Source organism: Fringilla coelebs, assembly GCF_963513975.1.
Source record: "Fringilla coelebs genome assembly, chromosome: 27".
Taxonomy (NCBI): Eukaryota; Metazoa; Chordata; class Aves; order Passeriformes; family Fringillidae; genus Fringilla; species Fringilla coelebs.
The window spans coordinates 5,339,510-5,355,401 of record NC_140053.1 but is presented as its reverse complement, the minus strand read 5'-3'; the positions used below and the strand labels follow the sequence as shown (position 1 = coordinate 5,355,401).

The 15,892-nt window shown below is 68.7% G+C and overlaps 2 protein-coding genes across 2 annotated transcripts; one reads left to right on the top strand and one right to left on the bottom strand.

The window, feature by feature from the left end:
* Nucleotides 1-1,427: 1,427 nt before the first annotated feature.
* GRN (granulin precursor) lies at nucleotides 1,428-6,943 on the top strand. Its single transcript, XM_084222268.1, has 13 exons — nucleotides 1,428-1,479; nucleotides 2,354-2,457; nucleotides 2,528-2,599; nucleotides 2,700-2,784; nucleotides 2,869-2,972; nucleotides 3,055-3,202; nucleotides 3,281-3,387; nucleotides 4,005-4,119; nucleotides 4,200-4,297; nucleotides 4,871-5,113; nucleotides 5,829-6,071; nucleotides 6,425-6,709; nucleotides 6,781-6,943. Exons 2-13 carry the CDS (start codon nucleotides 2,368-2,370, stop codon nucleotides 6,877-6,879), a joined length of 1,689 nt encoding a protein of 562 aa, XP_084078394.1. The 5' UTR covers nucleotides 1,428-1,479; nucleotides 2,354-2,367; the 3' UTR covers nucleotides 6,880-6,943.
* Nucleotides 6,944-7,021: 78 nt separating this feature from the next.
* FAM171A2 (family with sequence similarity 171 member A2) lies at nucleotides 7,022-15,536 on the bottom strand. The gene is made up of 9 exons (XM_084222346.1): nucleotides 15,395-15,536; nucleotides 12,422-12,649; nucleotides 11,427-11,519; nucleotides 11,146-11,304; nucleotides 10,884-11,060; nucleotides 10,310-10,426; nucleotides 9,859-9,985; nucleotides 7,947-9,218; nucleotides 7,022-7,293 (listed from the first exon to the last, which is right to left on the bottom strand). Exons 1-9 carry the CDS (start codon nucleotides 15,501-15,503, stop codon nucleotides 7,239-7,241), a joined length of 2,337 nt encoding a protein of 778 aa, XP_084078472.1. The 5' UTR covers nucleotides 15,504-15,536; the 3' UTR covers nucleotides 7,022-7,238.
* Nucleotides 15,537-15,892: the final 356 nt, after the last annotated feature.

The window sequence follows — 15,892 nt, the reverse complement described above, 5'->3', positions numbered from 1 at the left end:
CATTGGAGCGGGATTTGAAGGAGTTGGGGGTCTAGGGAGAGGCTGGGGGGCTGGGAAGGGAGTGTGGAGGGAGGTTGGCATGGGCTGAAAGGGATTTGTAAGTGTTGGGAAGATCAGAGGTGGTTTGGGGGTTTGCAGGGGATTTGAGTGTTGGAAGGGAAGGTTTTGGGCTTTAGGGAGAGGTTTGGAGGGAATTGAAGAAGTTGAGGGAGTTTTAAGAGGGGTTTAGGGGGTGTTGGAGGGGTTGGAAGAGGTTTTGGAGTGAATTACCTGGGACTGGGGAGGCCGGGGGGTGATTTGGGGGAGTTGGAGAGAATGAGGGAGTTGGTGTAGGAGGGGAGATGGGAGTTTGGGAATGTTTGGGGTGGGTTGGAAGAGGGGTTTGGGGAGGTGGAGGAGGTTTGTAGGGGTGTTGGCATTGGAGGGGATTTAGGGGAGCTTGGAGGGGGTGGGACAGGCTTGGAGATGGAGGTTGGAAGTTCTGGGAAGGGTTGGAGAGGTTTAAGTAGTCTTTGAGGCATGGGGGTTGGAGGGGATTTGGAGAGGATTTGGGGCAATTGTGGGCATTGGCAGGGAGGATAGGGATGCTGGGGGGCAAAGACTGGAGTTTTGGGAAGGTCAGGGAGATTGGAGGGGGCTGTGGGGGTTGGTGGAAGTTTACGGGGATTGGGGAGAATTTGGGGGACTGGGGATTCTAGGGGTACTGCTTGCCCTGGGAGCAAGGCCTGGAGGGCTCTGAGGCACTGAGGGGTGAAACCCTGAGACACGGGCAGGGGGGTCTGTGCCCAGGGGAGAGGGCCTGGGGCCGCACAGGGCGGCTCAAGGCTGCAGACAGAGTCCCTGCCCCAGGCAAGGGGGTCTATGACCCGGGCAGGGTGGTCTGTGGGGTCTGTGTCCTGGGCATAGCGGTCTGAGGGCTCCTTGTGCCCTGGGCAGGGCGGTCTGAGGGGTCCCTGTACCCCGGGCAGGCCGGTCTGAGGGCTCTCTGTGCCCCGGGCATGGCGGTCTGAAGGGTCTCCCCTCGGGCAGGGCGGTCTGAGGGGTCTCTGTGCCCCGAGCATGGCGGTCTGAAGGGTCTCCCCTCGGGCAGGCCGGTCTGAGGGCTCCCTGTGCCCCGGGCATGGCGGTCTGAAGGGTCTCCCCTCGGGCAGGCCGGTCTGAGGGCTCTCTGTGCCCCGGGCATGGCGGTCTGAAGGGTCTCCCCTCGGGCAGGCCGGTCTGAGGGCTCTCTGTACCCCGAACCGCCCCCCCCCCTCCCGCCGCCCTCAGCCCCGGAGGGGGTGGGGGGTGCGGCCACGTGACCACCCGTCACGTGACAGAGGTGAGGCTGCCGCTGTGCCCGCCCCCTCGCCCCTTGTTGACCAATGGCAGCGTGGCGGGTGCGGCGGGCGGCCAATGGGCGGCGGGGGGCGGGGCCTGCGGCCAGCGGTGGCGGGGGGGGCTCACGGCCGGGACCGGGAGAGGGAACTGGGAGCGCTGGTGGGTACTGGGAGCGCTGGGAGACACGGGCACAGCCGGGAGGTACTGGGAGCGCTGGGAGCTGCCAGGAGGAACTGGGAGTCACGGGGGCCACTGGGAGACACTGGAGGAACTGGGAGTCACGGGGGCCACTGGGAGTCATACGGACGACTGGGAGGTGCTGGGAGCTTTGGGAGGAACTAGAAGTTACGGGAGGAACTGGGAGACACTGAGAGTCATGGGGCAAGACTAGGATTGCCCGGGAGTCATGGGAGAACCCTGGGAGTGCTGGGAGTCCCTGCTGGGAGGAGTGCTGCGAGCACTGGGAGCACTGGGGGCAGCGGGTGCACTGGGAACACTGAAAGTACTGGGAACACTGGGGGCACTGGGAACACTGGGGGCACTGGGAGCACTGGAGATACTGGGTCTGCTGCGGGGGGATGTCTGGGGTCAGCCCAGCCTGCCCTGGGGGGTCGCAGGGGTGGGGGTGCGGTGACACCAGTGTCCCCCCGAGCCCCCCATGGGACACAAGCCCCGTGACCGCCCTGGGCGGGGCAGGAGGTGTCCCCAGCGGGGAAAGGGAAGTGACAGTGACACTGAGAGTGACAGTGATTGTGGGATGGGGGGGGTGGGGGTGCCCGTCTGGCACCGCAGGGAGATGTTATCGGGGCGCGGTTGGGGTGCCACACACCGCAGGGCCCCCCCGCTTTCTGTGGGTGCCCCCAGCACCCTGAGGTGCCCCCCAGCACCCTGGGGTGGGGGCTGGCTGAAGGGGGGTGGGGCTGCAGCTTTCCCAACACATGGCTGAAAGAAGAAGTGAGATTTGGGGGGCGGAGCCGCCTGCCGACTCAGTGAGAAGGGAAACTGAGGCCGGGGGTTCGGGGGGGTCCCGCAGGTGTCCCCAGAGCCATGAGGACCCTCCTGCTGCTGTGGGTGGCCCTGGCCGGCGCGGGGGCCCAGCTGCCCTGTCCCCATGGGAGACCCTGCCCCGTCACCCCGGTGAGTGTGTGGGGTTTGGGGGGTCGGGGGGGCCTCAGCAGGGGATGTAACCCCCCCTGTGCCCCCCCAGGCCCTGCCTGCCCGCAGTGCTGTGGGATGCCAGGACAGCTCATCCTGCCCCGCCAGCTGCCAGCTGCCAGAGGTGAGCCCCCTCCCCTGTTTCCCTCAGTTTCCCCCTGTCCCTGCCATCTGGGGGACACTCCCTGATCCCCTGCTCTCCCTCCCCCCTTCTCTCTCCCCAGAGTGTCCCTTGTGCTGGGGGCCACCGCTGCTGTCCCCGAGGGTCCCACTGCAGCGCTGATGGGGAGTCCTGTGTCACAGACCTGGGTATGGGGACACGGGGGGTGGCTGGGGGGCCAGGTGGGCCTCGAGGGGACAGGATGGACAGTGGGGTGTCACCTGTCTCCGCAGCCCCCCGTGCTGTCCCCTGTCCTGACGGCCAGTCCGAGTGTCCCGACGATGCCACGTGCTGTGTGACGAGCAGTGGCGCCTGGGGGTGCTGCCCCATGCCCCAGGTACAGGGTGTGGGGACACGGGGACACTGAGGGGGGGACCTGGCACGGCCATCGCTGTGACGAGCACGGCTGGCACCCACAGGCCTCGTGCTGTGCTGACAAGGTGCACTGCTGTCCCCACGCCACCGTCTGCGACCTGACTCACGGGCGCTGTGTGTCCCCTGCCGGGGACACCGATGTCCCCCTGGGCACAGCCTTCCCCGCCTGGAAGCGCCAGCCCCCCGCCCCAGGTAAGGGGTGTGCCCTGGGGGTGCCCTCGCTGTGCGGTGCGCTCGGAGGGGACGCGGTGACACCGTGTGTCCCCTCAGTGGCGCTGCACCAGGTGCTGTGTCCCGATGGCCGCTCGGCGTGTCCCGACGGGGCCACCTGCTGCCAGCTGTCCCCAACGCAGTACGGCTGCTGTCCCCTGCAGAACGTGAGTGCTGGCACAGCCCTGGGCACCCCAGCATGGGCAGCTGTGCCAAACCTGTGCCCAGCCCCTCAAACCCACCACCCCCCACTGAACACCCCAAACCAAGCACCCCATGCCAGACACCCAAATCCTGGCCAGCCTCCCCCAGGCACCCCAAACCAAGCACCCCTGTGCCAGGCACCCCAAGCCAGGCACCCCTCACTGGGCACTCCAGCACCCCCCACCCCGACTCACACCACTCACCTCATACCAGTCCATGCAGGCACCCCATTCTGGACACCCCAGTTCCAAGCACCCCACAGTGATGCCAGGCACCCTATTTTGGGCACCAATCATCCCACACCAGACACGCCTTGCTGGGCATCCTGTGGTGGACACTGGGCCCTGGGCACCCCACCCTGTGCCATGTCCCCATACCAGGCACCCTGCACGGCCCCCTGTGCTGAGCACACCCTGTCCTTGTCCCCAGGGTCCCTGTCCCGCCATGTCTCTCCCTCCAGGCCGTGTCCTGCAGTGATGGGCAGCACTGCTGTCCCAAGGGCACCTCCATGCCATGTCCCCTCTGCTGTGCCCCCCTGTCCCCATCCCCAGAGTCCTTGTCACACCGTGTCTCCCCCCAGGCCGTGTGCTGCAGTGACGGGCAGCACTGCTGTCCCCAGGGCACCACCTGTGACCTGATCCACTCCACCTGCACCTCCCTGGGGGGCTCTGCCGCCCTGGCAGCACTGCCCACAGGTAAGAACCCCCCTGGGAACAACCACCCCCTGTCCTGTCCCGGGGAGGGGACACCAACTCTGACTGTCCCCTGTCCCCAGCTGGTGACGTCAAGTGTGACGAGTGGACAAGCTGTCCCAATGGGAACACGTGCTGCAGGCTCAGCTCAGGGGCCTGGGGGTGCTGCCCCCTCGAGCAGGTACAGGGGTCCCCTGTGCCCCCAGGACACACAGATGTCCTCTGTCCCACCTGGGTGGGATGAGGGCACATGTCCTCTGTCCCCCCAGATGGCATGAGGGCAGCTGTGTCCTGTTCCACTGACAAGGACAAGGGTGGGGGTTCCTTGAACTTGCCCAGGACAAGGTTTGATGTCCTCTGTCCGCCTTGGGAGGGACAAGGATGGGGTCCCTTATGCCCCTCTGGGACTGGGAGATGTCCCCTGTCCCCCAGGAGGGCTCCCATTTCCTGATGTCCCATGGGGAAGGGTGACACTTTGACATCCCCCAGTCAAAGCCCCAGTGGGGCTTCAGTGGCACGAGGTGGTGAAGGGACATCCTGGAGGCCACCAGGGTGTTCAGGGACCTTCCTGAGTCCCACTGAAGAGGGAGGTCAGGAGGGATGAGGAGGTCCCCATATCCCCCCCTCCTCACTGCTGGGGCAGGGAATGGGGATGGCAGGAGTGGGCAGGAGGGGACACATTTGTCCCCTCTCCTGTGGAGCTGGCAGTCCTTGGGGGGGTCCCCTGTGCTCAGCCCCTCTCTTTGCCCCCCAGGCCGTCTGCTGCCCCGACCACGTGCACTGCTGCCCCCAGGGCTACACCTGCGACCCCGAGGGGGGCAGCTGCCTGCAGGGGGGGGGCACCCGCCAGCCCTGGGTGCAGAAGACCCCGGCACTGCCCCGGGGGGGACAGGTGACATCAGGGAATGTCATTTGTGATGAGACGACGAGCTGTCCTGATGGGACCACGTGCTGCCGGATGAGCCTGGGCACCTGGGGGTGCTGCCCCTTCAGCCAGGTGTGGGGGCTCTGCCCAGGGGTGTCCATGGCTGTGTAGGGTGGGGGCCTTGGGGGCCCACCCAGGGGAGTGGGGGGTCCTGGACTGAGCAGAGGTTCCAGGGGGTCCTGGGGTGTCCTTGGAGGGGGGGACATGGCTCAAGGGACCCCGAGTGGAGGACCTACCTGGGGACATGGGAACGTTCCCAGGGCACAGCGACCACCTGTCCCCTCAGCAGTCCCATGGGCTGGGGGTCTCCTGTGCCCCAAGGGGACAGAGGCCAGGAGGGTCAAGGCCAGATGTCCCCCTTTGTTGCTTGAAGGATGAGGGCAGATGTCCCTTGTCCTTCAGGAAGGACAGGCTGGGCTCCAAGCCCCTCATGTTCCCATGGGACACAGGGCCCCTTTGATGGCCCCCAACCCCAGTCAGACCCGCTCTGCTAACTGGGACCAGTTTGGGACTCCAGTGGCAGGAGGTGACGGAGGTACACAAGGCCACCGGGCTGCCCAGGGACATGAGGATGCTCAGGGACATTTGTGTGTCCCACAGTGGGGCAGAAGGGTCACGAGGGGGTCTCCATATCTGCCCCCTCAGAGGGGGTATGGAGCCAGGCTGGGCCCAGGGAGACACGGGACACGGGAGGGCAGGAACAGGCAGGAGGGCACTTGTCCCTGGAGCTCCCCAGCTGTGTTGCTGGGGGTCCCCTGTGCTCAGTGCCCCCCTCTTTACCCCCCAGGCTGTCTGCTGCCCCGACCTCGTGCACTGCTGCCCCCAGGGCTACACCTGCGACCCCAAGGGGGGCAGCTGCCTGCAGGTGGGGGGCACCCGCCGGCCCTGGCTGCGCAAGACCCCGGCACTGCCCTGGGGGGGACAGGTGACATCGGGGAATGTCAAATGTGATGAGAAGACGAGCTGTCCTGATGGGAGCACGTGCTGCCGGCTGAGCCTGGGCACCTGGGGGTGCTGCCCCCTCGAGCAGGTATGGGGGAGTCCCTGGGGGTGGGGGCACCCCAGGGGTCGGGTGTTGTCCCAGGGAGTGAGGATTTGGGAATGGCATGGAGGGAGGTTGGGACAGAGCGTGACTGTGGGGGAGACCCTCTGGGGATGAGCAGGGCTGGGAGGGGCAGGGACATGGGACACTCCCACGTTTGTCACTGGTACCCTCCATGGAGGCTCTGTGGGCACCTTGGGGACAGGGTTTGGCACAGTCCCTGGGTCTCTGCTGAGGACACCTGACATACCTCTGTCCCTGGTACCCGGACACCTGTGTCCCCCAGCCACCCATGTCCCCCACTGTCACCCCACTGACACCATCCTGTGTCCCCCCCCCAGGCCGTCTGCTGCGGGGACCACAAGCACTGCTGTCCCCGGGGCTACACCTGCAATGTGGCCACCGAGAGCTGTGAGAAGCTGCTGGCGCCCACCCCTTTGCTGCCAACCCCCTCTGCCCCCCGCCAGGCCCCCTCTGCCCCCCGCCGGGCACCCCCCGTCCCACTGCGAGCCACTGGCTCCCGCCCGGGTGGCCTCGTGCCCTGCGGTGCCACTGGCTCCTGCCACGGAGGCCAGCGGTGCTGCCAGGCCCGGGGAGGCTCCTGGGGGTGCTGCCCCTTCGCCCAGGTGAGTGGGGGGACACCAGGGTGGGGGGGGGGGGTGGCATCACCCCCTCCTCACTCCGTCTCTCTCTGCAGGGCTCCTGCTGCTCCGACGGCCGCCACTGCTGCCCCGCGGGCTCCCGCTGCACCACGGGGGGCTGGGGGTGCAGCCCCCAGCGCTGGGACCTGCTCTGATGGCACTGGGGACACCACCACCACCACCACCCCCCCAAGTGCCACCACCCCAATAAACGGTTTCTAGGAGAAACTCAACCCATGGCTCCCGGCAAGGGGGAAACTGAGGCAGGAGGCGGAGGCGGGGGGATTTTGTGTATTTAATATATTAATGCCTCTAAGGAGCAGGCAGGACGTGCAGGCAGGTGCAGGCAGCAGCTCCCTGCCCAGCCTGGCACCCGGGGGGGTCCCCATGGCCCCCCTCTCTGCCAGCCTGGCCCCAATGACCCCTCTTCATCCTCACCACGTAGAAAACGTTTAGAAACACAAGTTAAAATCCAAAGGGGGATGAGGGTGAAGGGACTGGGGACCCCCAGCTCCTATGGCAGCTTGGAGGCACCGCTGGCTCGGGGGGCAGTGCCAGCCCCCCCTGTCCTGCAGGGACACAAAAGGGGACAGGGCTCAGGACTGGGGGAACATGGAGCATGCAGCTCCCACCCCCAAAAGAACAGGGAGGTAGATGGTGGTGTTGGGTGGGACACGGAGGGAACAGGGGCACCAAGATCTCGTGTGGCAGAGTCTGGTGGCACAGGGTGGGGGTCCCGAGCAGAATAGGGACATGGGTGTGGTCTCTCTGGTCTTTGCCCTGGCAGAAAGGGACTGTGGTGGTGGGATGGGATTGTGGTGAGATGAGACAGTGATGGGACACGACGGTGGCAGGAGAGGATGGTGATGGGCTGGGATGGTGGTGGGAGAGGACAGTGACAAGGCAGGATGGTGAGGAAGGTGGTGGGGTGGGATGGCATGGCAGGAAGGGTGGGATGGGGATCACAGCAGTGGGAGATGATGGCTGTGTGGTATTGTGGTGGGATGGGACTGATGGGATGGGATGGGATGGGATGGGATGGGATGGGATGGGATGGGATGGCACAGCGATGGGACAGCAATGACAGAGGACAGTGGTGGGAGGAGACGATGGCTGGGCAGGAGTGGTAGGCTGAGACGGGTGACAGCAGCCGTGTCCCCACCACCTCAGCACCCCATGGACCCCACCCCGGACCAGGGTGTTCCTCCCTCCCCACACTCACTTGACATTGAAGACCATCAGAGGCCGTTCCTCCCGCTTCTGCCAGGGGCTCTTGCGGTCGCCCCCTTCGTCGCCCACGTCGCCCGCCTCGGTCAGCGCCTCCTCCTCGGGGCTGGTCAGGGAATCTCGGGGGGCTTCGCTGGCGCTGCTGCGCCCGCTGCCCCCCCCTCTCCGCCCCCCGCTGCCCGCTTCCAGCAAGGGGGCGAGCGAGCTGTCCTCGGGGGAGGCTGCGGGCAGAGGGGGCCGGGGCCCCCCGTCCTCCTCCCCGCCTCCGGCGGCCCGGGGGAGGCGGGGAGGGGGCGCGGGGCCGGGGCCCCTCTCGCTGCCCTGCAAGTCGATGTAGGAGTGCCGAACCTGGGAGGAGCGCCCGTCCAGGGACACGAACCAGGCTCTCGGCGGTGGCGGCCCCGCCAGTTCCAGGAGCTGCTGCCCCGCCAGCGCCTGCAGCTCTCCGTTGAGCTGGGCCACCGCCGACCCGTCCAGCAGCACCGGGATGGCCACCGAGCCGCTCACCGGTTGGGGGGCACGAGCCCCGCCCCAGTTTTCCCCTTCCTCGAAGGGCTGCCCGGAGGAGGGGGGGGGCGGGGGCGCGGCCGTCGCCGCCGTCGAACCGGGGCCCCCGTCGGCTTCCGGGGGACCCTCGGGCTCGCCGGGGGCCAGGCGCATGTAGCGGGCGGGGATGAGGAGGGTGGGCATCACGCCCCGGTAAACATCCTCGGGGCCCCCGCCGCGGTCCAGGGGCCCGCAGAGCAGCAGCGGGCCGGGGGGGGCCAGCGAGGGCGGGCGCGGGGGGGGCTCGGGCAGCGGGTGCTCGCTGGGCTGCGGCCCGTAACGGGAGAACGAGGGCGAGGGCGGCCGCGGGGCGAAGGCGGGCGTGCCCCGGGGGTGCTCGTCGGGCGGCTGCAGCCCGTCCACCGAGCGGGCGGCCCGGAGGCCGAAGGCTTCGCCGGAGCGCCCGTAGTCCTCGTGGGCGGGGGGCTGGCGGCGGCGGGGGCCCAGCGTGGCCGCCGGGGGCCGGAGGCCGGCGCGGAGCGGGGCCGGGGCCGGCGGCTGGAAGAAGTCCGGCCGGGCGGGGGTCAGCTCGCGGGTGGAGGGGGGCAGGCTGGGGGTGGGCAGGTCGGTGTCGCCGCCCGAGGAGGCGGTCTCCAGGTGGCTGCCCCCGCACAGGAGGTCCAGCTGGGACACCGAGGTGGCCTGGTCCCGGCGCGCCGCGTCCAGCGGCCCCGGCAGCGGCAGCTTGCGGTGCTGAGCCCGCGGCTTCAGGCAGCGCCGCCTGCGGGGACACGGGGGCTCGTGTGGGCGAGGGTCCCCCTGCTTGCCCCCTCCCTCACTTGCTGGAAGGAGCTAGAGGAATAGGGCACCCAGTAGCGCTGGGGAGTGGTGTGTCACCCCCCAAATCCAGTTATAGGGCACCCGGGCATGCTGGGGAGTGGTGTGTCACCCCCCAAATCCAGTTATAGGGTACCCAGGGGTGCTGAGGAGTGGTGTCCCGCTTCCCAAGCCAGCTGTAGGACACCCAGTGGTTCTGGAGATCAGTGTCTGGTTCCCAAATCGAGCTAAGGAGCACCCAGAGGTGCCACAGGCTGGTGCCTCCTCCCCATAGCTAACTACAGGGCATTTGGGGGCTCCAAGGGGTGGTGACTACCCCGGAATGGCTACAGGGCACTCAAGGGTGCCAGGAGGGTGGTGCCCCTTCCCCACAGTCAGGTCGAAGGCACTTGGGGGTGCCTTGGGGTGGTGCCCCCCTTCCCAAAGACAGATATAGGGCACCCAGGGGTACCAGGAGGACGCTGCGCCTTCCCCATAACCAGTTACAGGGTGCCAGGAAATGGTCCCTCCCAGCAATGGGGGCACCCAGGGGTTACAGGTGGGTGCTGACGCCCATTCCCACATTCCATGGGCAGGACACTGACCTGCAGTAGTAGATGAGGAGGCAGAGGAGGATGAGGACAAGCAGGGCCAGGGCACCCAGGATGGTGAGGAGGAAGATGGTGTGGTAGGTGGTGATGTCTGTCACACCCGCTGCCATCGCCACCAGCCCTGGGGAGAGCAGGGTCAGAGGGGAAGCCCCCCCTGAGAGTACCCTGGGGGGCTGCCCTGGCACAGAGGGGCAAAGGGAGCCCCCAGCAAAGCACCCCGGGGGGCTGCAGTGTCCCCCCAGCACAGACAGCCCTGGGGACAATGGGACTGGGGGGAGCCCCCAGCCCACCAGGAGCACCCCAGGGTGGTCCCAGCCCCTCAGGCAGCTCTGGGACAGGGGGATCAGAGAGAGAAGCACCCCAAGGTGCTGCCATCCCCCTCAGCCAGCCTGCGCCCAGAGCCAAGGGGCACAGGCTGGGAGGGCACTCACAGGTGTCACCTTACCCGTGCTGGGGGAGGGCAGAGCTGCTGCCCAGTATCCCAGCTGGGAGGAGACAAACGTCCAGTACAGCTGCCGGCCTTCCTTCCGGATCAGCCCTGTCCCATTCCGGACCCACAGCCCTGCCGGGACACACCGGGCTGAGACCCCTCATCACCCCCCCGGCCCCCCAGCCGGAGCTGTGTCCCCTCTGCCACCCCTGACAGGAGCTGTGTCCCCTCTGCCACCCCCAACAGGAGCTGTGTCCCCTCTACCACCCCATAGCAGGAGCTGTGTCCCCCTCTGCCACCCCCAGCAGGAGCTGTGTCCCCTCTGCCACCCCTAGCAGGAGCTGTGTCCCCTCTGCCACCCCCAACAGGAGCTGTGTCCCCTCTGCCACCCCATAGCAGGAGCTGTGTTCCCTCTCTCACCCCCAATAGGAGCTGTGTCCCCCTCTGCCACCCCTAGCAGGAGCTGTGTCCCCTCTGCCACCCCCAACAGGAGCTGTGTCCCCCTCTCTCACCCCCAGCAGGAGCTGTGTCCCCTCTGCCACCCCCAGCAGGAGCTGTGTCCCCTCTGCCACCCCCAGCCAGCACTCACCGCTCTTGGGGTCAAACCTCCAGGCTGGCACACTGGTGGCCACCACAGCCGCGGCGTCGGGGGCCAGAGGGATGGACAGATGGACGGGGCCGGCCAGCGGCACCTCGGTCCCGTTGCCGGTGAACAGGTGGACGCTGACGGCCGCCACCGGCGCCAGCTCCAGCCACGTGCCATTGGCTGCGGGGACAAGGACGGGGACATCCCTAAGGGGGGGTCAGATAGGGCGCGCCCCCCACCCCCCAGTGCCCGGTGTCCCCCGTACCGCTGCCGTCCTGCTCGGCCCCGAGGAAGGCGGGGAAGGCGCGGGCCAGGCCGGGGCCGGAGGCGGCGGTCAGGGACGCGGCCAGCTGGCTGTAGGTGGAGCTGCGGGGCAGGCGGGCTGCCCGCCGCGGGAACTGCGCCCACGGCTGCCCACGGCCACCTGCGGGGACACGGCGGGTGGCAGCACCCGGGGGCATGGCGGTGTCACCCACTGCCATCCCCATGGTTCGGCCGGGGGGCACGGGGCGGGTGGCGGCACCCAGGGCCACCCCCGTGTCTCACCTGGGGATCCCAGGAGGATCTGGACCAGGTCCTCGTAGAGGATGAGCGTGGCCGGGCGCTCCGGGAGCAGGTAGAGGCTGATGGAGGCGTACACTGCAAGGGGAAGAGGGGGTGATGGGGGACCCCAAAATACACACACCTGGACCCCAAAAATACTCACACACTCCTCCCGGGGTTGGGGGAACTGATGGAGAGAGGGGGGAGGTGGGGTCTGTGGAGGGGGAGGGGAAGGGGGACCCAGCAAGGGGTGAGGTGCATTTGGGTACAGGGACAGGAGGAACGGGGGGGGCAGGGTGGGAGCACCCCCTCCACAACCCCATCCACGCACCCTCCATCCCTGTCCCTGTATCGCTTCATCCCAGTACCCCCCATTCCCCCATCCCCATCCTGTACCCCACAATCCCTGTACCCCCATTCCCACCTCCCCAGCTGGGTGCTCCCATGTGTGCCACCCCCCCAAGGTGACCCCTCCCACTGATGCCACCCCCAGTCCCCCCTGCCCTGGGGAAAAGGGCTGGAGTGCATCCCAGGGGGCACCCCCAACTTCCCCTGGGATGGGATGGGATGGGATGGGATGGGATGGGATGGGATGGGATGGGATGGGATGGGATGGGATGGGATGGGATGGGATGGGATGGGGGACTTGGGGAACACCAGGACATGGTTGTTCCCTCCCAAAGGGGCCTGACCCCTCCCAAACACCCTTCTATAAGGGATCCCTACACTGATACCTATTAGGGGTCCCCTGTAAGGAACAGACTGAAGTCCCAGTAAGGGGCTAAGGACCCCACACCAGGGCTCAGAGCCCCTCAGTTAGGAATTTAGGACCCCAAATCAGACCCAGAATCCTCAGGAAGGCAATTGGGATCCCCCTTCATGGCTAAATCCCCTTAGGAAAGGACTGTGCCCCCCAGTCAGACTCAGAGACCCCAGTAAGGGATGGGGGACCCCCAGCCAGAGCAGCCCAGGAAGGCGCTGGGGTCCCGGTGACTCACGTGGCAGTTTGGTGACGCGCCAGGGGACAGAGGCGGTGACGTATCCGCGGCGGGCGGCGGTGACGAGCAGCCAGGAGCCCAGGCGGTAGGGCACGGGCAGCACCGCGGAGCCCGCGTGGTCCGTGCTGCCCTCGGCCAGCGCGCTGCGGCCGCCGAACACGTCCAGGGCCGCCTGCGGCAGCGGGGCCAGCGTGCCGCTCTCCAACACCTGCACCCGCAGCAGCACCTCTGCGGGGACACGGCGGGGACATGGCGTGGGCACAGGGGACAGGGTGGGGGGGAGTCACAGCCACCGTCTCAGCAGGATGGGACACAACCCGGGGTCACAGCCACCGGCCCAGGGGGCATGGCCACCATCCCAGGGGGTCACAGCCACCAGCCCAGGGGGTTCATGGGCACCATCCTGATGGATGATGGGCACCACACCAACAGGTGGTGGGACCGGCTGGGTCATGGCCACCATCCCCATCATAGGGGGTCATGGCCAATAGCACAGGGTGCTGGCCACACACATGGCCACATTTCAGCAGATGGTGGAACACACCCTGCCAGGCCATGGCCACCATCCCAGGGGTGTTATGGCCACCATCACGGCCACCATCCTGGTGGATGATGGTCACCACCCCAGCAGGTGGTGGGACCTGTTCCAATGGATTACAGTCACCATCCAGGCAGGATGGTGGGACCCATCCTGACAGGTCACAGGCACCATCCCAGAAAGCCATGGGCACCATCCTGGTGGGTCATGCCCACCATCCCAGCAGGTGGTGGGACCCATCCCAGCGCCCACCATGCTCAGCAGGTCACAGCCACCACCCAGGTGAGTCACAGGCACCACCCTGGCAGGTCACAGGTGCTCCCCAGTAGGCACCATCCTGAGGGGGCGTGAGCATCACTGCTGTGCCCACCCTGTGCCTCCCTGAGGGGCTCCTGGCCCCAGGGTGCCGTGCCCACCTGGATGGGTGCACCCAGTCACGTCACTCTCACCCCCCCCCCCCACCAAAGGCCACCCCCAGGTGCCACTCACACCTGTCCCAAGGCCAGGGGGTCTCGAACCCAGCAGGCCCCACCAGCAGCAGGGGGAGGGATCCCCCCGGCAAGTCTCGGCTGCAGGGCCCGGCTGGAGGGAGGGGGGACCCTAAACCCCCGTGTGCCCCCGGCCCCCCCGAGCCGGCGCCATCCTGCGCATGATCCGCAGCCCTTGGCAGCGGTCCCGGCTCCGGCGCCGTCACCCAGGCAACGACCTCCTTCATCCCGCGCCCCGGGGCTGCCGCCGGGCCCCCCGCAGCCCCGGCCCCCCGGAACCCCCCACTCCACCGAGCACCCCTCCCGACCCGCCCCGGCCCAGATGCGGCCCAGATGTGGCAATGGGCGAGGGGGGAAGATTCGCAGCAGCTGCTCCAGCGATGCACAGGGGCGGGGGGGGCGGGCTCAGGAATGGAGGGGCTGGGGGAGTCCCCCCGCATGGCGGGGACAGCCGGCACCCGCGGGCAGGAATGTCCCCGCGGCCACACGCCGGCCACCCGCAGCTGCCGGGGGACAGCTGGCATCAGCGGCCGAGGAGGGGGCCACGGTGCCACTCCCAGCACGGGGACACAGGCACAGGCACGGCCCCGTCCTCACTCTCTGACCCCCCGCCACCACCAAAGGGTCCCCAGAGGGTGGTGCGGCCACCCCGAGGCGCGCTGGCCCCTCGCTGGCTCCCCAGCGCCTCCCAGTCTGACCCCAGTGTCCCGTGAGCAGGGCGGGGGTGCCAGGCCCTGGGGGGGCACTGAGGAGCCTTGTCATGGCTGTCACCCCACGGGGACGGGGATGGGCAGGGGTGACGCCAGCGGGGAGCTGAGCCAGCACAGACAGGACGGGTCAGGGACCCCCCTCAGCCCACAGCCCCCCTGTCACCCCCAGGCACGCCTCACCCTGGCACAGGGGCTCTGCCAGGAGGGTTTGGGGTGCAGCAGGGGGTCACAGGGAACCGCGGGGACCCCGAGGCCCACCCTGCCTGCCGGATGCACCCCCACCATCCTGCATCCCCGGCTGCTGCTCAGGACCCCCTGCCCACCCACCCTCCTGCACGCCGTGACCTGGGACCTACACCCACCATCAGACACCCTCAAGCTCTGCTCAGGACCCCCATCCACCCTCCTGCACCCCAAGCTCTGCCCGTGATCCCCACCCAAGTTCCTTCACCCCCTGGTTTGTGACGCCCACCCACCATCGCGGCCCCCTGGCGCTGCCCGGGACCCCCCCCCCCCCCCCATCCTGCTCCGCAAGGTCCGGCACCATCCCCACCCTCTCGTCCCCAGAAGCTCTGTCCGAGACCCCCCCCAACCAGCTGCACCCCCCGGCACTGCCCAGGCCCCCCACCCATCACCCTCTTCCCGCTGGTGGCCAGAACCGCCCGGGGACGGGAAGACAGACGGACAGAGGGGGGTGCGGCCGGACAGACAGAGCCGGGGATGGACGGCGGATGGACAAGGGGGATGGACGGGGGGCGCGGGGGAAGTGGGAGGGCGGGTGGGCAGGGATGGGGGTGTCGGAGCCGGGGGGACGGGAGGGGATGGGGGTGTCGGGATGGGGATTCGGGGCGGGGGGCGGGCGGGGCTGGGCTTTGGGGTGCGGGGAGTGTCGGGGCGGGGGGCGGGAGGGGGCCGGTGCTGCTGAGGGGGTGAAGAAGCCAAGGGACGCCGGGGGGATGTCGGGGCGGGGGTCATGCGGGGATGGGGGGGCCGGTGCCGGGATCGATCGGGGAGTGGTGCGCGGGGGGGCGGTAGGCTTCAAAGGATGCCCGGAGGATGTGGGCGCGGGGCTCGGGCGGGCGTGGGGGAGCCGGGGCGTTGGTAGGGCTTGGGTGGTGCGGGGCAGGGGGTGGGGGCCGAGGGATGCCGGGGGGATGTGGGCGCGGGGGTCGGGAGGGGAGAACGCGGGGGTGTTGCCGGCGGCGCCCCCCGCCCCGCACACAAAGGCCGCTCTCACCGTGCGCTCCCGGCTCCGCCGCGCCCCGCGCCCGCCGCCCGCCCGCGGCCGCCAGCAGCAGCAGCACCGGCAGCGGCGGCAGCGGCGGCAGGAGGCGGCGGGGCCGCATGGTGGCTCCGCGCCGTTACCCCGCCATGCCCGGCCCGCCCGGCCCGTCCGCCCGCCCGCCGCGGGGACCGGGCTCCACCTGCCGGAGCCGCCGGGCACGGCCGCCCAGTGCCCACCCCCAGAGCGGCACCGCCCCGGCACCGGGACCACCCCCGGCACCGCCCCGAGACCCCCAGACCAACCCTGGCACCGCCCCAGACCTCCGGCACCGCCCCCTGCAGTGCCCCGAGAGCCGGGACCCGTCGCCGGTACCGCAGCAGACGCCAGCACCCCTCCCCGGGACCGCTTCGGTACCTGAACCCGGACTCGGTACCGTCACCGGCATCCCGGGACTGACCCTGTGTCGGCAGCGGCATCTCAGGACCCACCCCCGACATCGGCACCGACCCC